Raw genomic sequence first — 22,045 nt, 5'->3', positions numbered from 1 at the left:
TAAACATGAAATAAAACAAGAAATAAACTCAGCTTGTGAATTACACACAGGAAATAGAAGTGAATGGAACAATCTTCGATGTTATTTGAGATGATTAGACTTGGTGTTTGTTGCTGTGAAGCTCAGCATCATCATCTCTCCTTCACTCTCAGACCACGTTGGATCAGTGAAGTGACTTTGGGGGGGCAGGTGTGAGCAGGGACAGTGCTCTCTGATATCTGCCCCTCTGTCCTGCAGCTCCTCTGGACAAACCCCACATAGAGGGTCCTCCTCTGCGATGGGCCCTCTGCCCACCGGCGCGCACAGAGCCTCCTTTCTCTCAGACGGAGGCGCAGGGGAGTTCCTCCTGTTGGCCGCTGCAGCGATGAGAAGCCTTTTCATCCGGCTGTTTTTCACTCTCCACTTGCTGCTGCTGCGTTAATTACAGGGCCCGGGGCTGCACTTTGAGCTCGCTGCGCTCATGCGGGCTCTTGAGAAGAAGCCGCGCGTCCGATTCTCACGACACAGATAAAAAAAAAATAACACACACAGGCTGGCATGCATGCACTCAGACGCGCGCCCGCTTGAGCTCGTGGAACCAGTCCGTCAGCTGCTCGGGGGCGCGCGCCTGTATGTCTCCCAACTACTTCACACTCCTCCAGCGGCGGAGAGGACACCGTGCGCGGCCGGATTTTAAGCTTTTTGAGGCTTTTCCCCGGGAGGATGAGGAGCGTCGGTCCTTCATCCACACCTCACTCAAAGTTTTAAACACCACAGAGGAAGAGGAGGAGGAAGAGGGCGCAGGACCCGCAGCAGCAGCTCCGGAGGCGATGGGAGACTTGGAGTAGATTCACCCCGCCACTGAAACACCATGGCTGTGGACGGTAGGCAGCTTTACGCGCTATTAACAATGTGGAGCTTTCCTTTATCTCTATAAAGGAAATGGCAACTTCAAGTTGAAGCCACGTCTGAGTTGGTTCGTTCAGCTCAACACTTGTGGGACCGGTTTGTCAGGTGTGACTGTGATTTGAATCTGGTCACAAAGCTCCTGCTGTCGCCTGGAAACCATCATTTAAGATTTATCCAAGATCCAAACATCACATCTGCAGCTGAGAACTAGATCAGTAAATCTGCTTAAACAATTAGAAAGAAGAAACATCACAAGATATGTATGAGGGTCATTAATTAATTAGGTTTTAATGAGGACACAATGAGGGGGGGGGGGTCTGATGGACAATGACCTGGTGCTGAAACGGACAGCTCACTGGACGAAGCCAGCATCACCAGTTTGATGGTGTCAGGAATCCTAAAGTTCCCCTTTAAAACCATTTTAATACTTTATTCTAAATCAATACGGTTCTGAAAAAACATAGGATCATCTAGGTGAAGATTGGAGTGTAGTTTGTGTGTTGTTGTTTTTTAATTCCACACGCAAACGGACAACACACGAGAAGATGAACATACTGTCCCCTGACAGGTCTCAGTGCTGCTGTGGTCAGTTTTTTATTCGCCAGGAATCCTAAAGTTTCCATTCAAAACCTTTTTTAATCTGATTGTCGCATCTTTTATTTTATTCTGAATCCATTTGCCTAAAATGTAAAGTGGGACAATCCAGGTGAAGGTTGGTGACACGTACACATTTCTGATAATAAGTAAAGTAACCAAATAAGATGGAGGAAATTAAAAACAGCATCGGGGTTGGAGCTCTGTGTGAATGGTGACTGTCTTTGAGCAAAGCTGTTCAGTCTCAGCTGTGATTTACTCCATGATGAGGATCCTTTTCACCCTGTCGCTCCATCGCATTATGTTGCGTGGCTGCAGCCTCCGACAGGAAACTGTCACTTTCTGTGTCGCTTTTGTGTCAGAAATACCAACCGAACTAAACACTGAGGAAACTCTTCACAGTTTAGTGTGATTTTAGTCAATGAAAGTGTTTTTCTGTGCGGCGGTTGCAGTTTATACGTGTGTGGTAGTTAACGAGGAATTTTTCCCTCCCATAGTAAAACTAGAGGGAAAAAGCAAAGTCTGACAAATGTTCTTAATTATCTGTATTTAATCAGTGAAAGCAGCACATTTGTGTTTACAGCCGCAGCCTGGGGGGAGTAATAAAGCTGTGAATGAAGGTTCATACGCACACAGTGTTGGAGTCACACCTCAAAGAACCTAAAAGAGCACATAGAGTTTTATTCATAACAATGTGATGCTGCCGGTTTGCCTTGATGATTGCAGGGCTCTGATTTGCTCCACTGCTCAGCGGGAGGTGTTGCATGGCAGAAAGGAAACGGCACAAAGAGAGAAACACCGAAAGACGCTCTTTTGATCTCCTCAAACCCTCAAACCCCACGACACTCTCTCCGGTTCTGTCCTCCTTTCAGATTCTCTTAGTCAATTTAAGATAGTCTATTGAGGGTGCACGTTAACGCACACACACATGTGCCCACATGGCTCCGACGCAGCGAGAAAATCCTTCCAATCTGGCACATGAATCAGTAATGACCCGTGGCCTCCTGCCAGTAACATGCCGAGTCTGTGCCAGTAACAGCATGTTTACTGTAGTTGCACACTTTCTTTAATTACTGGATGTTGGGAAGCCACCTGCTGTTGAGAGGGCTTGGATGTTTGCCTACAGGCCTCCTCGTAATGATGAAGAAATGGCTCGTCTCACAGCTCTGACATTCCTCACCTGCAAGACTGCACATACAAATACTCACACCTGACCACTGATATACAGGAATTACCCCGGAGCTTGTCCAGGCTTAGAGAACCTTGAGCGTTGCCTCATGCCTCCTCGGTTTCGTCAGAGCAGCAACTCAATGCGACCTAATGACTTAATCATCCCTGAATGACAAGCTGTCAAGGTGCGTTGGAGTTTGTTTTCGAGTCATGCAGAGTTAGGGAGGATTTTGCAGAGCAGCACTTGACGCTGTTTTCAGGTTTGTCAGTAGTTGCATTCAGGTGCAGCTCTGTAATCACTACTCCTCCTCCTTTTATCTCTCCAGCGGCATCCAGTTTCAGTTTCTGCAGGCCAGCTGTGGAGTACAGGGCTCTGTCCGAGGACTTCAAGCACCAGCTGAGTCGGCGGACAGGTGGGAACCTCACCTGGCATGAAGGACGTGGACAGAAAACAGCAGGGGGCAGGACGGTGAAGCTGCTGCAGCAGCCGGGCACTGAGGCCCTGCAGGTACTGAACCCCTTCATGACCTCAACTCGTCAAGCAGCACGTTTAGTTCATCGACTGATGAAGTGTGACAACCTCCAAGTTTTCTCTTTTTTTCACCTAAGATTTCACAAAACAAACTGACAGGATCAGATTCTAATCAATAAAACTCTGGCTGTGATTTGTTGTAACAGTAAAATCACTCGAGTTCAAAGTGGAATCAGATTTATATTTGCTTTAGAAATAAGCAAGAAGAAGGTTCCTGGTTTAAATCCCAGTTGGGACTGCAGCTTCCTCCCATAGCCCTAAGACATGCAATTTGGGGGCTAGGTTAATAGGAAAGTATAAAGTAGAAGCGATTTAGATGATGGATTGAAATCAGGATGTGTTTGCTTCATCAAAACCGTCGTTACCAACTGAGAATGTCGAGTCTTGCTGCTGAGATGAAGACTGTAGTGTCGGTTTTCTGGATGCTCCCTTGAAGCTCACGCTCCAGCCAATCAAACGCAACTTGACTCCACTGAAATCTGAACTGAATGGGGTGAGGTGTGGCGTCCCGGCACAGGGAGCCTCTTGTACAGCACTGGTCATTCGGTTGATTCAATATATCTGTGGCAGGAGAAGTTGTTTCTCATGTAAGTTAAATTCCAACAGCCCCCACAGGAGTGCTGCCATTGTCAGCTGACGCTTCGTCCATTACGTGTGATTCAGTAACTTCCTCGGTTACTCAATGTCGTGATTAAAATCATGAGGTATCTTACAGATTGGTGAGGTTAGAGGACTAGTTACTGTGAGTTTAAATAACCTGGTCAGACATTAACCCACGAAAGAAAGACAGTTAAAAACACATCTATTGGGAAACAATGTTAAAGTTAGTAAGAAAGAGAAACTATAGCTTTCACAGATCACATTTAGCCTCATATGGCTGAACAAGGTGCGACACCCTCTGTCCTTTAACCCTCGAGAGTGAGGAAGAACTACTAAAGAAATCCTTTTAAATCTGGACACAACACAGAAACCTCAGAGAGAGCAGCTACAGTGCTGATGTTGTTACCTAGTTCTTAGAGACTTAAAACGAAGCCTGTTGGCTGCATGTGCATGAAGACGTTTCACCAAATAATATCATTTTTGTCTGGTCTCAATATGAGATAAACTTGTTATTGTGCAATTCACACATAAAAGTAGGTTACTTCAGTCCATGCTTCAGTTCAAGTCGAGGTCAGCAGCGATTGACCCGAGATGCACTGATGCATCTTGGGTCGAGTATTGTGCAGCACATACACAATAACGAGAAGCTGCATGCAAAGGCTGTTTCTTCTTTCTACAATAATGTGAGAAATGCAAAAACAAATCACAAAAGCTGCAGTTGTTTATATTTCAATTCACAAAAAGTGAAGACGTCTCAAATTCAGTTCGACTTCAAACACTGGAATCACAGAAATAACCGTTTGGTTTGAACAAATCTTTTCTTGGATTGATTCCAAATAACTGAAAAATACATTTTTCATAGTCACTATCGTTGGTGCATTACGAGTAACAACAGATCATTAGAGACTCACAACAAGAAGACGCTTCTGTTCCTTGTTTTCAACCTTCCATTTCATTATCAGCAAAATAACAAATCTAATGCTCAATAATGAAAGCAAATCTTTTCCTCGTCGTCTTATCAACATAAAAACCTTTCAGACGTCTGTATGGAAACGTCTGAAAGAAGAAGCTCTGCTTAATGTGGCCAGTCACCGTCCTCTGATGCAAATGGACACTTTGTGAGCAGAGAATGGACGCTGCTCTGGCCCAGCGGGTCGGTGGGCACTAACAGCCTTTTAGCATGACTTCAATAGCACAGGTCATTCACCACTTTACACTGCAGCACCACAGTGTTTCTCCTTCTGAGAGCAGAGAGAGACAGAATCTAGTTTGATACAGTCGGTGGTTGTTGTGTTAATAAACATTATGCAAAGCCTTTTTTTTTTCTTCTTTTTTTTAAATAAATCTCTTAATGTGAAGCGTCGTCCCTTCCAGCCGTGATTCTGCCTCAGTTTAAATTCAATCTTTCTCTTGATAATGATTTTTCTTATCTGATGCAGCATTGTCTGCTCCCTACATTCAGCGAGGATCCATTTTTTTATTGTAAAAATGGCCTCATTTAAAGCCCTTGGTAACAAGTCGGAGAGTCCGTGCCTTTGTCTTCACCCCATGAAAGGCTCTTGAAAGACGGTTATGAGCTGAAGCCAAAGCTGCAGACATAGAACTGGGCCGGGCTGATAACGGACTTGTGCACAATGCGTTTGTTTGTTTGCTTTCAATCCTTTTGGATGCTCATAACGTCGTGGTCGGTTTATTTTTGTCTTGAGGAACTTAAACTTAATCAGAGACGTGTGTTCGGAGGATGTGGAACATGTGTATTTTACCGTCTTCCTCTGCTCAGCGTGAAACTCTCGTCCCCTCCTCCACTCTCCCTCCTCTCTACCATACCATGTGTATGTAAGAAACAGTAAACACTCATTACATTGTCTCTCAGTCACATGAATACCTCCATCATTTATCCAGCCACTGCCACTATAGACACAGAACCACACAATACTTTCCGTAATCGTTTAAAGACACGTTTTCGTTATCTCTTTGTCATGAAAGTCATTGTTCACGTAAGAACATTCCTTAATTTCAGCTTCTGCATAGTGTTCTGCTTTTCTCCGTCTTATTACATATTAAACTGAATAGGCTGTTTTGTTTTTTTTAACCATTGTTCAGACAAAACAAAAGTGATTTCGAGACGTCACTTCGGGGCTTCAGGAAATTGCGATTGCCATTTTTCATAGTTTTCTGACATCTGGACATCAACAAAACAATGAATCGCTTCATCGGCAAAATAATTGCATATTAATTAATAATGAAAATCGTTGCCTGCAGCACAAGTGGGGACAGAGGGGATTTGGGGGACAGTGCAGTCTGAGAAAAACTGAAAAACTCAGAACTCGCTGAATTTAAAAAAAAACTGCCTGACTGATGAAAGAGTTCGATTAGTCCCCTACAGTTTTACACCCGTTCGACACGGTGCTAATAATTTATTATTGATGAAATGAAGAAAATGTTTGCACCATATTAAACATGTCGGAATTCATAATTCATAATTTCTTTTTAGAAATCAAAACATTCACATAGAGGCTGTGATGGCTGCAGAGCAAGATGTTAGGAAACACCTTCCATTAGTCAAGTTCCATAGTCGGAGTGTTACGTCAGTGTGAAGTGATAAATACTGTTTACGACAAAAAGTGGAGTGCTTCACGGAGCTGAAATGCTTTGTTCTTCAAGTCCAAAGATAAAAGCAAGAACTTTAATAAAACTCTGTGACCACGGTGGTTTGGACGTCTGTCAAGAGACAAACGTTTTTCATTTAATATGAAAAGGAACCCACACATTGTTAATGAATGAGTCTTTGTCTGGGGGTATTTCTGTTCACGCTGTTTGAGTATTCAGGATTTACTTGTTGATAGAGAAACATTAGATTTGATATTTAACACTTGTGCCGGGGTTTCCCATGACCAGCTCTGGTCATGGGGAATTAGATTTAATTACAGGTTTCAGGTATAAGTGTGACTATGAAGATGTTTTTAGGATTATGAACACAATTTTCATTCACCCATCGGTTTTCTATGCAAGATTGTGCAAAAATCAACCTTCTTTAAAATTTGCAAAGTTGTTTTTCAACATTTTCCTTGATTTCTTGGAGAATAATTCACGGCTCTCGATGATAAAACAAACAGGTTTGTTGTGGAGACTGATGTTTATGAATCTTGTGAAACTTGGTGCAGATCTAAACTAACTGGATCTAGATGTTGTGGTTTCAAATGGGAACTGTTGAGCCTTGGCAGAGGTGTGTGCTCTCTGAGAGCCCTTCTGGTTTGATGAAGACTAATCTTCTGCACAGATGTCTGATGAAGATGTCTGAATAAAGTAATTAACTCGATGAGCCTCGATCTTCCTCACTTGAACATATGAGCGTATTAAAACATGGATCTGTGTACAGAGAAGATTCTTAGAACCAAACAGTAACATGTTGCTCGTTAGAGATACGTCATCAGTATTATCTCACATATCAAACTGTCTGAGAAACTCTGAATTTTTTTAACTGATTGACTGATCAAAAGCCAAGTTTGATTTCTCCTCCACCGTTTTACACCCTGTACATCTTTAAGATTAAAGAGCTGCATCTCAGGATCACAGCTCCCTACACGCTCCTGTGTCTGTGCTGCTGCTGCTGCTGCTGCTGCTGCTGCTGCTGCTGCTGTCCCTTAATGCAGTGTTTGATCTACGTGCACATATGGTCGCGGCCGTCCCCGTGTGCTTTAATGAGTTTGAAACCTGTTCCTGCGTTCATGTATCTGCATATGAATCATGTACGTGTCTGAATCATCATCATACATAGGCGTCGTTGAAGGAAATTTACATCATCAAGTGTTTTTTAATGTGCAATGTTTCAACCCGGGTGGTTCTCATGTCACATGTACCGTGAAAGCTGAGTTCAAGAAGCTAATGTTTTCATTGTTGTTTGTGGATTACTGAACCAATGTCCATGAACTTTAGTGGAGCTTATAACTCCCCCTGCAACTCTCCTTCATTCCATAAAATTACATATTCAAAAGTTCTAATTTTTTGACTGGGATTTATGAACATCCCCAAATTGTGCCTGATGGTTGGGATAGAGAAACCTCTGTGTATAGAAGGACGTATGAATATGAAAGTATGAATGTGACTTTCACTGTAAAGCCCATTGAATGGTCGATACTTGAAAAGCATCATATAAACACCGTCCATTTAAGTTCTAACATCTAAAGCCTTCCTGCTGAAACCTTACGAGCTTTAATAAAAAGATGCATTAAGTCACAAACACTGTTCCTTTAACACATGTCCACCTTTTCTCTTATTTCAGTACCGTTCCAGTGACAATTATGGGATTTATCACACGAGCCCAACACAGCCGAGCCTGATCCGCCCCGTCGTGCTCTGGTCACAGCAAGACGTTTGCAAATGGCTGAAGAAGCACTGTCCTCACAACTACCTGACCTACGTGGAGGCCTTCTCCCACCACGCCATCACAGGTCACACGGCTAAGAGATCTAACAACAACACACAAAGGTAGAAGGAGGGAGAATTACTAATGTAAACCCTCTGCTTTCACCCCCCCCCCACAGGCCGCGCGTTGTTGCGTCTGAACGGGGAGAAGCTGGAGAGGATGGGTTTAGTTCAGGAGACGCTTCGACAGGAGCTGCTGCAACAGGTGCTGCAGCTTCAGGTGCAGGAGGAGGGACGCAACCTGCAGCTGCTCAGCAGGGGTGAGCGTGTGTGTTCACATTTTCTACCACTCTATTCACAAACCTTTCCTTTTGAGGCACATTCAGTGTTTTGGGAAATATATTCACCTTCTGGCTGAGAAGATTGATGCCACTATCAGGTTTTCAGGATATAGATGTAACCAAGTTTCATCGAGCTGTAGTTTTCTCTAGAGAAGTTCCAATCCAAGTTTGACCTTCCTCATCCCGATTTTGCGTATTGGCCGATACCGAGTACCGATCCGACGCCAGTGCGTTTGCGTCTGAAAACTTTTATAACCTATTTTAACAGCTGAATGCTCCTATACCTGTAAAGTGATGATTACTATCATTGTTGTATGGTTCAGGTTGAACCCTGTGAAGAACACAAAGACAAACACGTCAGTCTTGTATGTGGTCACGTCAACATTTAACTTGTGGGACATTCCGAGGGTGAAATGCTTGACATTACTGACACTTCTTCTCGGCCGCTCTGAAAAAACATTTACTTGCCGGTGGCAGTTTCGGTGCAGCTGCTGTTTTTAAGCGACCAAGATGAAGTAAATTCTTGAAAAAGAAAATTGCAGTTTCATCTGGGTGAAACTAATATTCTTAAAAGAGGTTGGAATTGGATCAGTACACAGATTTGCATACTCTGCGATGTCCGACCCTGCTTCGCCCGCAGTATCTGACGCGTTTTCAACGCTGGTATCGGAACATTTCTAGTTTTTTTTCTTGCCCACAAAGCTGACATCAAGGTTTCAGTCTTGTACAGAAGCTGCTCTAATTAATGATGATTTATCTGAGCATGCACTGAGTCACCCACAGGAGCATGTTTCATGTTTTCAGAAAGACAGAAATGAATTTAAATCTTGACTTCAGCTCCAGTCTGTTAATTAGTGAGCTTCAGAGGAGATGATACTAAACCAGCAGGACAGATTTACAGTAGGAGAACTTGTGCTGAACTGCTTTTTTTGTATTAATGTTTTCTCTCTCATGCAGGTTCCTTTGGAAAGATATCATAGTCTGACGGCTGGACAGAGTGGACGCTGTGGATTTACTGGATATATGGAAACAAAAAAACTCAACTGTGAATCACACTCGTGGAATCAACTCGAGTGACATCCTGACTTTTATATGAAACGGAAGTCGGAGGCTTTTCATTCACCGTGTGCACGACGAGCAGACGTCATCCTCATGGACGGACTGGGAGCTGTGGAGGAAAAAAAGCACCATGACAATCTGTTTCGTCAATTTATCTCTCTTCTCTGTGGTTGAATACAGTGACTAATCCTCTCTCTCTCTCTCTCTCTCTCTCTCTCTCTCTCTCTCTCTCTCTCTCTCTCTCTCTCTCTCGCTCTCTCTCTCCTTGAAACTTTTTTAAATGTCAGAAAAAAGGACAAATAAATAAATAAAAACATCAATGCCTTTATTTTTATTGGTTTTATTTTGGCAAATTCTCTCTCAGAGGTCAGAAATGTGTGGAATATATGGAAGCCCATTTCTGCCACTTTAAAATTCTGTAAGTAGGGTTAGGGGGTAGGCTAACCCTAACCCCTAACCCTATAATGACAAACTTTAAAACTTAAAAAATGTATAATGAATTTAAAACGAAGGACTACCCAACTCAAAACAATGACGTGGTAACTCAAAATAATGACCTCATATCTTGAAATGACAGAAGCTGCTTTTGATGATGTTTCTAACACACAACAAAGGCAAAAGGAAACAAACGATACAAATATCTCAGTGGTGAGAAACACACGTAGAAGACACAGATGAAGATGTCAAAAGAGCTTTTGACGATAAATCTGTGTTCTTTATGTTCTTTAATCCAAAAACGCGTGATCTCTGCAGCGGGGACGATTCTGTACGTCCTGCTGCTCCAGCTCTCTTGTTGTGAACGTGTCTGAGCCGAGAATCTCCTGCTGCGATGTTCACGTGTTAAGGCAAAGAAGTTTATACATCTTTCTCAAAATAATGACTTTTTAATCTCTATTTGATTTACTGTCGCAGTTATGACTCTAATCTCATCATTTTGATTTGCTATCTCATAATTAGGACATTTTAATCTCATAATTTTGATTTACAGTCTCATAATAACAAACTTTTTAGTCTCTTAATTTGATTTGCTATCGTAATTATGACTTCTTAATCTCATAATTCAGATTTTCTATTTTATAATTATCAGCTTTTAACGTCATAATTTGATTTTACATCATAATTTCGACTTTTTTATCTCATACTTTTAATTCACTATCACGTTTATTCCTCCTCAATCTCTTAATCTGATTTACTATCATAAATCTGACTTTTTAAGCTCATCATTTTGATTTTGCATCCATCAGTTTTTTTTCCTCTCACTGGCGGAAATGAGCTTCCACAGTTTCCCCCTCCAGGCGGTGGGGACACGTGATGTCTGAACTACATTACCCACAATCCCTCCGCTCCGGTAACCAGGAATCGTCCATGGCTCTGACCGGCAGATGCCGGCTCCGAGGTCGCGGGATCCCCATGGAAACGGAGTTCGGGAGAATAATGTCGTCCCGCTCGGACAGGTTTGATGCTGGGGATGATTGTGACGTGTGTTTGGGTTCGATTCCCTGTAGAGATCCTTTCTATTGACTCCGCGGCAGCAGCGTGTTGATGCTGTGCCGCTGACACACCGAGTCCTGTCAGCTGCAAACACTGAGTCCAAGTGACAGGTCTCTTCTCTAATATTAATAACTATAATAATAATGATAATAATAATGATAACAATAGCATGAGGCGTAAAGTCGGTGTGTTTCATGTTGGGACTGGACGGCGGATGCAGATTCATCCATGCGTCAAACCGCGCAGGTCCAAGGAAGCAGCTGATGTTGTTGCGTCACGCGAACGAGAAACCACGAGATTATCCAAATCAAATTCAAACAATGTGAAATAAAAACACCAATATTTACAGTTTTCAATCTGTTAAGATACATCTTATTCTTTATACAGTAACTATACAGAATAATTCAAAGTAGCCTAAAATGTGTAAAAGTTGTATTTTCAACCCTTAAATTTCTGTTAAATATGATGACTCATCCATCCTCCTTTTATTCATGTTCAGTTGTGATAGACGTATATTTATGTGCTTAAGTGTGTAATATTCAAGTAAAAGTAACACTATAGAATATTCCATTATATGTACTCAGTGTTATAGATCTAATATATATATATATTTATATGCAATAATTAAATGTTGTAGTTTGGGACTTATTGGATCGATGAATATATAAAAATGCTTCATGGCTTTTGTCTGTATTATTCATTTCTACAAAGTAACTACAGTTTTAGTAAATGTCGTTAATATTCCTCTGTGAGATGTGTAGTAGAAGTTTAAAGAAGCAGGTAATGGAGATACTTAAGTACAAGTACTTCAAAACCATTCTTAAGTCCAGTACTTAGTTAGCAAACAGGACTATTGTACTCAAGCACTTCTTAAAGTACTTCTACTCCACTAGATTAATATTTTAGGTCACACATATGATGCATTGTTATAGATTAAGCTCGAGCTCCAACGAATGATTATTTTCAATACTGATTATTTAAAATGTCAGAAAATGATGACAAATGCCAAATTTCAGTATCTGAGCAAATGTTCAAACTCAAATATTTTCAGTTTACAATAAAATAACTCAAAGCAGAAAACTGTCATGTTTGTTATTTTAAAATACTACTTGAGTAAGGTTTTCCATTCAGGACCTTTATTTATAACGGAGCAGTTTTAGAAAAGGAGAAGCTGCTGTTTTTATCTTAAGTTAAAACCTCAGTGCTTCTTCTTGTCTGTCGTTGTTCGTCTGTACTTTATGAAAAGTGACATCTGCTGCAGGTTTGTTCTGAAACACTCTGACACTCGGAGTTTAAAGTGAGGATTTAAGGATGCAGAGTTTTGTATATTCTACAGATTGTAAAGCTATTTCAAGCCTGTATAAATAAATATGGCTTCAATTGGCTTAGACTTGTACAACAGTAATTAGTGTTAAAAACTGAAATTTCACTCGGCTCAAACAAGAACACGTCTCTGATTCGTCCTCTTCAGAGCTTTAAAGTGATTATTGAGTAAAGAATTAGTCTTTGTCCAATTTCAACTGTATTTTTAATACTATTCAAATATGATTTAATAAGGATTAAAAGTTTAGGTTATTTTTTCAAGCAACAATATCAAATGTTAATGTCAATCACCAAATGATTCCAGCTTCTCTGATGTGATGCTTTTGGTTTTCATGTCGTTCTGAACTGAATAACAAGGAAAAAAGTAGATAAGCGACATTTTCCACAGTTTTCTCAGCTCCGTCACCTGTTTAACTAAGAACACAGTTCCAGTGTGTGTGTGTGTGTGTGTGTGTGTGTGTGTGTGTGTGTGTGTGTGTGTGTGTGTGTGTGTGTGTGTGTGTGTGTGTGTGTGTGTGTGTGTGTGTGTGTGTGTGTGTGTGTGTGTGTGTCCTCTTTCTGATTACAGGAGCATCTATTAATACCAGCCAAGCAGCTCTTTGCTGTCAGTGTTGCAGTGATCCTCTTAGTGTTTGTCCCACACACACACACACACATGAACACACACAGGGAGACAGAGGTAGACGGGCAGAAGAGGAGGACGCGTGGAGAGGAGAGAAGAAGTCAGATTTGTTTCGATTGTTTGGCCTCCGCAGAGAGTTTAGGCAGAAGCAGCTGTAATTTGCACACGTGCGCCGCTTTCGCTCGGTGTTATTACTGAGGGCTGTTGTTTGGGGCGAGGTTGCCACGGTGACAGGCGAGCTGGACGGTAGGAGGTTGTCGTCCGAAGCAGACATGACTCTGCTGGACGGCACAGGAGCCAGGATCTCTGGCTGCTGGTCGCTGAGGTCAGACTGCAGGTAGGATCGGACTGTTTGTGTTGTTGTTGTTGTTCTCTCTCAGTGCACAGTGCACACACAGACACACACACACACACACACACTGGGGATGTGTGTGTGTGCGCGTGTTTGCCCTAAATAGTCTCTAAACAGGGTTTGCATAGAGGTCAGAGGAAGTGCAGGATGTGGGTTATGCTTGCAGGGATTTGTGCAGTGTTGTATTTGTACTGGGTCTCAGAGGTTTTCTCTGTAGTGTGTCATCACTGAACAAACATTTTGAGACTGCAAAATGCAAAACAGTCATCAGCCCCCCTCCCTCCCTCCCTCCCATTTACGGTTTGTCTGGTTTTGTGTGCGTATTTGTAGTCGTCGTGTATCGTGTGAACGAGCAGAGTTACTAATTACAGCCGGCGGGAGCAGAGTCCCTGAATGTGTCTCCAGAGGGTGTGACGCAAAAAGCTGAGCTGACTTTTATATCTTCTGTAGTAAACAGTGGTGTGAGTCAGATCTTAATTACAGTCATCAACACTGTGATGAGCAGGTCAGAGAATTAAACAGCAGCTTCGACTCTGTGAAGGAAACAGGAAGAAGATGAGCAAGTATTTAAGTATGACAGCACATTTACATTTTCATGTGTTATCAGGGAAATGTTTGAGTCATAAAAGTATGAAATACGGAGAAATACCCTAAACACACACATTAGTATTCATGCATTAATGTTGAGGCAGAAACCATGAAATATTTTCCATAAACACAATCAATCCAATCAATCACCTATTAAAGCAGTTTCTGATAAATCTATTGATAATTGACTTAAAATGGTTTTATTCTCTGCTTTGTGTCATATTTCCTGGGTTTAGAATCTAGAATCTTGAAAGATACATGTAATGGAGTAAATATAGAATAGTATAATAATAATAATAATAATAATAATAATAATAATAATAATAATGTGGGACTTCAGGCTGTGGGACATCAGGCTGTGGGACTTCAGGCTGTGGGACTTCAGGCTGTGGGACTTCAGGCTGTGGGACTTCAGGCTGTGGGCTTAACTTCAGGCTGTGGGAGTTCAGGCTGTGGGAGTTCAGGCTGTGGAGTTCAGGCTGTGGAGTTCAGGTTGGGACTTCAGGCTGTGGGACTCTCAGGCTGTGGGACTTCAGGCTGTGGGACTTTCAGGCTGTGGGACTTTCAGGCTGTGGGACATCAGGCTGTGGGACTTCAGGCTGTGGGACTTTCAGGCTGTGGGACTTTCAGGCTGTGGGACTTCAGGCTGTGGGACATCAGGCTGTGGGACTTTAGGTTGTGGGACTTCAGGCTGTGGGATTTCAGGCTGTGGGACATCAGGCTGTGGGACTCTCAGGCTGTGGGACTTTAGGCTGTGGGACTTTAGGCTGTGGGACATCAGGTTGTGGGACTTCAGGCTGTGGGACTTCAGGCTGTGGGACTTCAGGCTGTGGGACTTTAGGCTGGACTTAGACTGTGGGACTTTAGGCTGTGGGACTTTAGACTGTGGGACTTCAGGCTGTGGGACTTTAGGCTGTGGGACTTCAGGCTGTGGGAGTTCAGGCTGTGGGAGTTCAGGTTGGGGGACTTCAGGCTGTGGGACATCAGGCTGTGGGACTTCAGGCTGTGGGACTCTCAGGCTGTGGGACTTCAGGCTCTGGGACTTCAGGCTGTGGGACTCTCAGGCTGTGGGACATCAGGCTGTAACCTGTCCTGCTGTTTGCTGTGTTTTTCCTGCAGTGGCAGTGGGGAGGACTCGTTGGACCGGCTGCTGCCCCCCCCCGGGGCCCCTCGCAGGAAGAGCACCACCTCCCTCAACACAACGGAGCCTCCTCTGCTGCGCACAAGCACACGCACCATCTACACCGCCGGCCGACCTCCCTGGTATGACGAGCACGGAGCTCAGTCAAAAGACGCCTTTGTCATCGGTAGGACACTCACTGGTTTTACTGGTTTTACTCACAGTTTCTTTCACTACCTTCCAGTTGAGCTGCAGAAACTGCCCTCACATCCTTATTTCACCCATGAACACCTTACTGCAAGCGCACGTGCACACTTCCTATTAGATGCACCCTGAAAAGCAAACGTAATGGGCCTTTGAAACCTGTGTCTCTCGTGTCTCTGCAGGCTTGTGTGGGGGCAGCGCCTCAGGAAAGACCACCGTGGCCAATAAGATCATCGAGGCTCTGGATGTGCCGTGGGTCGTGCTGTTGTCTATGGACTCTTTCTACAAGGTGAGAGTCACAGTTCTGTCTTTTTACTTCCACCAGGTTTGGTTGGTTGTTAGCAGGATTATGCTAAAACCATCAGCAACCATGAAACCTGCTGGAAGGATGCCATATGGGTCAGGGAAGAACCCATTACCTTGAGCTGCTGTGGTCATAACCAAGTTTTCCCCAAAACGTCAAACTTCCCCTTTGAATTCTTCAAACCTTCTTTATCAACAACGTCCCTGTGAACCTGAGCGTGAACCTGCTGCGTGTTCCAGGTTCTATCTCCGGAGGAACAGACCCTGGCGGCGAGCAACGACTACAACTTCGATCACCCCGGGGCGTTTGACTTCGAGCTGCTGGAGGCCACCCTCAGGAAACTGAAGCAAGGCCGGAGTGTGAAGATCCCGGTGTACGACTTCAACACGCACGGACGGCAGAAGGACTGGGTGAGTTCTCCTTCCTGCGGAGAAACTTCTCAGTGATGATTTGAACTGGGTTCACTTTTTCCTCCGTAAACATGTTTTCCCTCATAAACTAATTTCTCAAAGTGAAACTCTGCGGCTTTAATCTTTTAAAACTGACTCTTCCTGCTGCAGCGTTCTTGCTTTGAACTCTCCTCTTCCTCCTCTTCCTCCTCTTCCTGCAGAAAAATGTTTACGGTGCCAGCGTAATTATATTTGAAGGAATTATGTCTTTCGCGGACAAAGAGCTCCTTCAGGTAAGCCGTTGTGTTTTCTGTTTGAACAAATCCTTGTGTGGGGCTAAGTCCTCATCAGCAGGGATTGTTTGAGTGAATATTGCTCTTGCTCTTCCCACCTGCAGCTCCTGGATATGAAAATCTTTGTGGACACAGACTCGGACATTCGACTGGTCCGCCGGCTCCGCAGGGACATCACAGAGCGCGGGCGGGACATCGAAGGCGTCATCAAGCAGTACAACAAGTTTGTGAAGCCGGCCTTTGAGCAGTACATCGAGCCGACCATGAGGCTGGCGGATATCGTCGTGCCAAGAGGCGAGAAAAGATGTCCTCACTTTTCATATATACGGAGAACTCAGCAGCAAACATCTCTCACTGTGTGTTTCATGGTTCTTCCTCTACCAGGTGGAGGGAATATGGTGGCCATCGATCTTATAGTCCAGCATGTTCACAGCCAGCTGGAGGAGGTGAGGGGCAGAAACACAGACCGTGCAGGGGAGGGAGGGTGGCGCCACCATGTGTCCGAAAGGCGTAACACACAGACAGGAAGAGAAACACTAAACTGTCCAATAACCTGAAATCAGAGCTTCTGCAGTTAAACAATTTTGTCTTTAAAGTCTGGTGATCATATTGTAACAGGGTTTCGTCAGGGTCATAAAAAAGCCTTAAAAAGTTAGATATGTTAAAATATCATGAGCTAAGTCTTAAATCAGGAGTATAAAGAATTAACAATGACAAATATCAGCAGCCTTATCATTTACAATCCTTTAATTCTTCTGACTATTGTATTGTCCTTCTCTTTATGCAGCGTGAGCTCAGTGTCAGGTACGCTGATCCACATTCTCACTTTGCCTTCTGTGACTTTGGTTTTTCTTATTGTATCTCTGGTCTCTCTGGTTTTTCGTCTTTTGAGTTGACTGACTGGGTCTCTGTGATACTTCTCCGTCGTATTAAAATCAAACTGCCTCATTTGACGAGCGGGTGAATCCGTGTTGATCTGAACAAGCCGTCCTCTGTCCTCAGGGCTCTGCTGGCCTCGGCTCAGCAGACGCAGCCTCTGCCTCAGACGCTCAGCGTGTTGGAGAGCACGCCGCAGGTCCGAGGCCTGCACACCATCATCAGGTGAGCTGAGCTCCTCCTGCAGCTTTATGTCCATGCAACAGCTCCATCATTTTATTTTTGCTTTCCTGCAGGAACCAGGAAACCACTCGAGACGAGTTCATCTTCTACTCAAAGAGATTAATGCGGCTGCTGATAGAACATTCTCTCACTTTTCTACCATCTCAGGTACTTTTGAACGTTTACCTGGTTATTATCAATGTTTTTGTGTTAAAAATCGATCACATAACTCGTCCTGCACCACCTCACTTCACTATGTGAAACGTTTTCTCGTGGCGACGAGCCCACAGGTAATTATCACCAGTGTCTGCAGTTCCCCCTCAGCTCCGCAGAGTTTTACAGCCTCTGTCAGGTCGTTAATGTGCTTCACTTAACTCGACTGTTGTGGTTCAGTCTCGCTGATCTAATTGTTTTAAAACTGGAGCTGTCAGCTTTTTAATGAAAAGGCTCTGATGCTCCAACTGTACCAACCCTGCTCTCCTCCAAATGGCAGATTGACAAAATCAGCAGCGTTTAGCAGTTTTCTCTCAGGTGTCGCCTGAGCCCAAAAAACACAGCTGAAGTTTCCATCCGTGAAATCAATCATACTGTGGGAGGAAGCAGGAGAATCTGGAAAAAAAACAGATACAGTTTTTCTGTCAGCAGTTAAATGTGCATTGTGTTTGTTTAAGTCTGTTAAAACTCTTTTGTTGTGCTAACAGGCGTGTGTAGTCCAGACTCCACAGGGCCAGGAGTACCAGGGCCGGAGCTACAACGGCAGAGGGGTGAGTGATGCTCTTTGTTTTACAAGGCCTTGTTAACTCCCAGTCGAGTGTGTCCTCAGGGTGTTTGTCATCACGTCCGTCCCCACAGATCACCGGTGTGTCCATCCTGCGGGCAGGAGAGACCATGGAGCCCGCCCTGAGGGCCGTGTGCAAGGACGTCCGCATCGGCAAGATCCTCATCCAGACCAACCTCGACTCAGGCGAACCAGAGGTAGATAAAAAGATCACATTCAGTGCTAAATATCTTTACTGTCCTCAAGACGCTAATGTGTGTTACATGTTTATCACTTTACACAATGCTGGATAAAAATCACAATCACATAAAAGATGAAAATGTTTTGATTCTTTTCTTGTTTTGTTTTTTTCATTCTTCCACATGATGTGTCTCCGTGGTAACTACCCTTCCTGATTTTGTAACCATGGTAACCTGTCTCCTCCTCTCTGGCCTCGCCAGCTGCATTACCTGCGTCTGCCCAAAGACATCAGTGAAGATCATGTCATCCTAATGGACAGCACAGTGTCCACCGGCGCTGCTGCCATGATGGCAGTCCGAGTCCTGTTGGTGGGTGCAGATTAACATCATTACTCGTCAGTAAGAACAGGAGCCCTCACCTCTTTGTTCTGTCCTGGTGACGGCTGATTAGCTCCTGTTCTGCAGAGAGAAATGTCAAATCATTTCTTCCCTTTCTGCTTTAATCATCCTCCTGATAATGATAATAATGATGAAGCAGGTATTTACAGTTGTCCCTGTGTGTGTGTGTGTGTGTGTGTGTGTGTGTGTGTGTGTGTGTGTGTGTGTGTGTGTGTGTGTGTGTGTGTGTGTGTGTGTGTGTGTGTGTGTGCGTGTGTGTGTGTGTGTGTGTGTGCGTGTGTGTGCGTGTGTGTGTGTGCGGCTGAGCAGGATCACGAGGTGCAAGAGGAGAAGATCATGTTGGTGTCGCTGCTGATGGCAGAGCTCGGGGTTCACTCTGTAGCCTACGCCTTCCCCAAGGTGAAGATCATCACCACGGCTGTGGACAAGAGTCTGGATGATAATTTACATGTAATTCCTGGTATCGGTAAGACAACAGATGCTCAAACTCACTCTTTAACTTACTACACAGCGAAATCAGAGCACATCTGTCACACAGTTTGTCCGAAGTGGAACTAATTTGCCTGTTTCAAGTCTCTTAGCCTTGGAAGAACTTTGTATAAAAGTCAAGTCATGAGGTTTTCAGCTTACACAACTGTTTTAGTTTTATCCAGGAAATAAAAAATCACCAGGGTGTTCTCCGCAGCTGACAGAAAACAAACATCTGTGTTTCGAGCCGACAGATTTCATTTCATGTCTCAGCAGATTCTAATTTTATGCTTGTGTCACTTCAGACTCGAGTCAAACTCTCCTCTCGATCACTTCTGTGACTAAATGGCACAATATCAGATCCACCAGTCTCTTCTCTGTGGACACAGATAGTTACATTAAGATGAATATTTAATGTAGTATGTTATATAAATCTATTCTTCTGTTTTGGGAATCAATCATAAATCAATTATTATGTATTCTAGTTATAGTTATTTTTTTCTTCATACACAGTGTGTCTGACCCCCACTGTCGTGTGTTTTCAGGGGACTTTGGGGACCGGTACTTTGGGACGGACGGGTTGGACACCTGGAGCGATGAGGAGGACGGAGACCAGCCGTCGCACTGACTCAAGCGTCCGTGAGCCTCCGTGAAAGAAAATACAAACTCTACTTGAAAACTTCTCTCGTTGCTCAGCAGTCACATTCACTTTTCTGTGCACTGTACGGGAACTTTTATACTGTGTACGCATGAGGGATGTTTTGCTCTCAGAGGATCACACAGGTCAAACAGTGCCATTACCTTCGAGGTACAATAATGCAACAACAACAATATGCTTATACACTAAATTAATTCATTCTGGACTGAGTTGCACCATAGACTGTAAATAAAGAAGTGGAAGTTGTGAATATTGCAGCCAACCACCAGATGGCGATGTGGATGCTTTGGCTTCACTTTTGGGAGCTGTCATATCTTGCATCTTTACTCACAGTGAATATGGTTTGCAGCAGGTTTTCTTTTCATAAATCCAGGAAGTATTAGTTAGTGGTTTATTCAATGAGGGTGCACCATTAAAACTTAAGGAATATTGTGACTAGTTAGGACTCGAGTAAAGTGTGTATGTGCTCTGTCTGTGTGCTTTGAGCTAACATCATGCTGACATGGTGTAAATCTGTGAAACTTGAATGTAATGTTTCTATATGAAGTGAACTTGAGCTACTGTACGACGACGCTGTGTTTAAGTTTTAGGAATCGCTGGTGCAACCTGCTTATGAAGATGTTCTCAGGCCTTGTCTGCACTACTGTGGATATTTTTTGAACATAAGCTTTCACTTCTTTCACTTTTTGTTTTTTTAAAAAGAAATCTCGGACCACATGACCTTCGTCCAAAAAACACAAAAAACGATCACAAACGTTCCAACAAGCACGCCGAGCCACTAGGTGGCGATAAAACCACAAAGCTGTTACACAGAAACAGAATTTTTTATTTGCAATTTTGCATTAGTGTGGACAGAGGCTCTATCACACTTTAAAATAATGAACTCACAGTCAAATAGTTGTCAGACATGTTATACTATCATATATTTAAAAGGGAAACTATCACTTTCAATATAATCGACTTCTTACAGGTTAACACTTGTGGAAAACGCCCAGTGAGCATATTGCAAATCTTAAATTCAGGGTGTGAAGAAGGATTCAGAGAGATTATATTCAGGGTTTAGTTTTCAGAGCTCACTGCCTCGTTCCACACCCTTTGGGAAAAATGAGGTGCGGCCATTATAAATATATGAACTGATCGTGGGAGGTGTCGGACTGTCACATGATTCTTTCCCATGCTCCTCTGACTCTCAGGTTCAGACCCAGGCCACCTTGCCTCCCGCTCTGCTGCACCTTAAAGCCTGAAGGGGTCAGTACAGCTCCCTCTTAGCGTCTCTGTGATTCAGAGTGTGTGAGGAGTCTGTGTCTTTGACTCCACGTAGGAACGCACACGGACTCACCTGCATCACTTCTGTTGCACAAGTTCAAATAATGCTGATGTGATGTGGCGAGAGGCGGATTTTTTTTGCAGAAATAGAAACGTCCCTGTGGTTCTTGGGTTCTTGGGTTTGCACCAAACGAGCTGACGCAGACTGCAACTGTGGTGACGCCCGGTCAGAAACATGTAAGGTGGAGATGTCGATGTCATTTCAGGTTACACGTTGAGCAGTAAAAAAACCTTGAGCCTCTGAGTTTCTGCTCCCTCTTGTGTTCTCACTGTTGACTCCACACACACACACACACAGACACACACAGGCCTCATGATGCCTGTTAGAAGACCGAGGCTGGTAATGATATTATTCCCTGGCCAGTTTGTGACCTTATGCTCAGTATTATCTCCTCTGTAAAATTGCTCCTGTGATTCTTTTACTGACTCTGACAATAACATCCATGTCATCAACCCTCTCAACCATTGTAGCTGTGAATGTTTCCTCGTCCTCACACCTGCAGCATCTTCTGCTCCTACATGTGTGTTTTATTCTGTGTGTGTGTGTGCGTGTGACCGCTCCTCGCCGAGCGGGTGACACTGTGATCACGGATGTCATACGACGCACGCTGTATTCTCCAAGACAGCAGAAGACTCGCTCGCCCATGTGACTGCTGCTGCCTCAAGGTTAACCTGTTACCATGGAGACAGGCCCGCCAATGAAAATTCAGCAGACGGTTGCGATGTTGACTGCAAGCTTTTTGTTTTAAGGGGTGACCTATTTTTTTTTTCTCCTTCCTCCCCCCACCCCCACCCCCTTACTCAGACGCAGACCCCCACTACACATGAGCACGTGCACACAGACATTCATACAGATGGAAAAGAAAAACATGGGAAGGCCACACACACACACACACACAAAGGT

At 43.8% G+C, this 22,045-nt stretch overlaps 2 protein-coding genes across 4 annotated transcripts; both read left to right on the top strand.

The window, feature by feature from the left end:
• Positions 1–260: 260 nt before the first annotated feature.
• On the top strand, positions 261–9,810 carry samd10a (sterile alpha motif domain containing 10a). Its single transcript, XM_035159459.2, has 5 exons — positions 261–863; positions 2,979–3,160; positions 8,067–8,235; positions 8,329–8,469; positions 9,448–9,810. Exons 1-5 carry the CDS (start codon positions 851–853, stop codon positions 9,468–9,470), a joined length of 528 nt encoding a protein of 175 aa, XP_035015350.1. The 5' UTR covers positions 261–850; the 3' UTR covers positions 9,471–9,810.
• A 1,074-nt stretch (positions 9,811–10,884) lies between these two features.
• On the top strand, positions 10,885–21,603 carry uckl1a (uridine-cytidine kinase 1-like 1a). Of its 3 annotated transcripts, none has more exons than XM_035158046.2 (15): positions 10,885–11,003; positions 15,045–15,232; positions 15,432–15,538; positions 15,793–15,963; positions 16,164–16,235; positions 16,340–16,529; positions 16,620–16,681; positions 17,023–17,039; positions 17,238–17,336; positions 17,408–17,501; positions 18,035–18,097; positions 18,186–18,308; positions 18,552–18,659; positions 18,999–19,155; positions 19,703–21,603. In XM_035158046.2, the coding sequence occupies exons 1-15, from the start codon at positions 10,915–10,917 to the stop codon at positions 19,783–19,785; spliced, it is 1,623 nt and encodes a 540-aa protein (XP_035013937.1). In that variant the 5' UTR covers positions 10,885–10,914; the 3' UTR covers positions 19,786–21,603. The 3 variants fall into 3 exon arrangements, 2 of the variants coding, with proteins under 2 accessions (XP_035013937.1, XP_035013938.1); XM_035158047.2 differs by lacking the exon at positions 10,885–11,003 and adding an exon at positions 12,986–13,322; XR_004696959.2 differs by lacking the exons at positions 17,023–17,039; positions 19,703–21,603 and having other exon boundaries at positions 10,894–11,003; positions 18,999–19,140.
• Positions 21,604–22,045: the final 442 nt, after the last annotated feature.

The sequence above is a fragment of the Hippoglossus stenolepis genome, chromosome 6 (assembly GCF_022539355.2).
Source record: "Hippoglossus stenolepis isolate QCI-W04-F060 chromosome 6, HSTE1.2, whole genome shotgun sequence".
In the NCBI taxonomy this organism is placed as follows: domain Eukaryota; kingdom Metazoa; phylum Chordata; class Actinopteri; order Pleuronectiformes; family Pleuronectidae; genus Hippoglossus; species Hippoglossus stenolepis.
The sequence above is the reverse complement of the archived record's forward strand: the minus strand, read 5'-3'. Positions and strand labels throughout refer to the sequence as shown.

What these genes read in the sequence shown, in the direction of transcription:
- uckl1a (XM_035158046.2), top strand. Translation starts at nt 10,915, where the DNA reads ATGGCTCTGACCGGCAGATGCCGGCTCCGAGGTCGCGGGATCCCCATG. An exon ending in CGGACAAAGAGCTCCTTCAG is followed by an intron (nt 16,236 to 16,339) that starts GTAAGCCGTTGT and finishes TCCCACCTGCAG; the next exon opens with CTCCTGGATATGAAAATCTT. An exon ending in GGAGCTACAACGGCAGAGGG is followed by an intron (nt 18,098 to 18,185) that starts GTGAGTGATGCT and finishes CCGTCCCCACAG; the next exon opens with ATCACCGGTGTGTCCATCCT.
- samd10a (XM_035159459.2), top strand. An exon ending in CGGGCACTGAGGCCCTGCAG is followed by an intron (nt 3,161 to 8,066) that starts GTACTGAACCCC and finishes CTCTTATTTCAG; the next exon opens with TACCGTTCCAGTGACAATTA. An exon ending in CTCCCACCACGCCATCACAG is followed by an intron (nt 8,236 to 8,328) that starts GTCACACGGCTA and finishes CCCCCCCCACAG; the next exon opens with GCCGCGCGTTGTTGCGTCTG.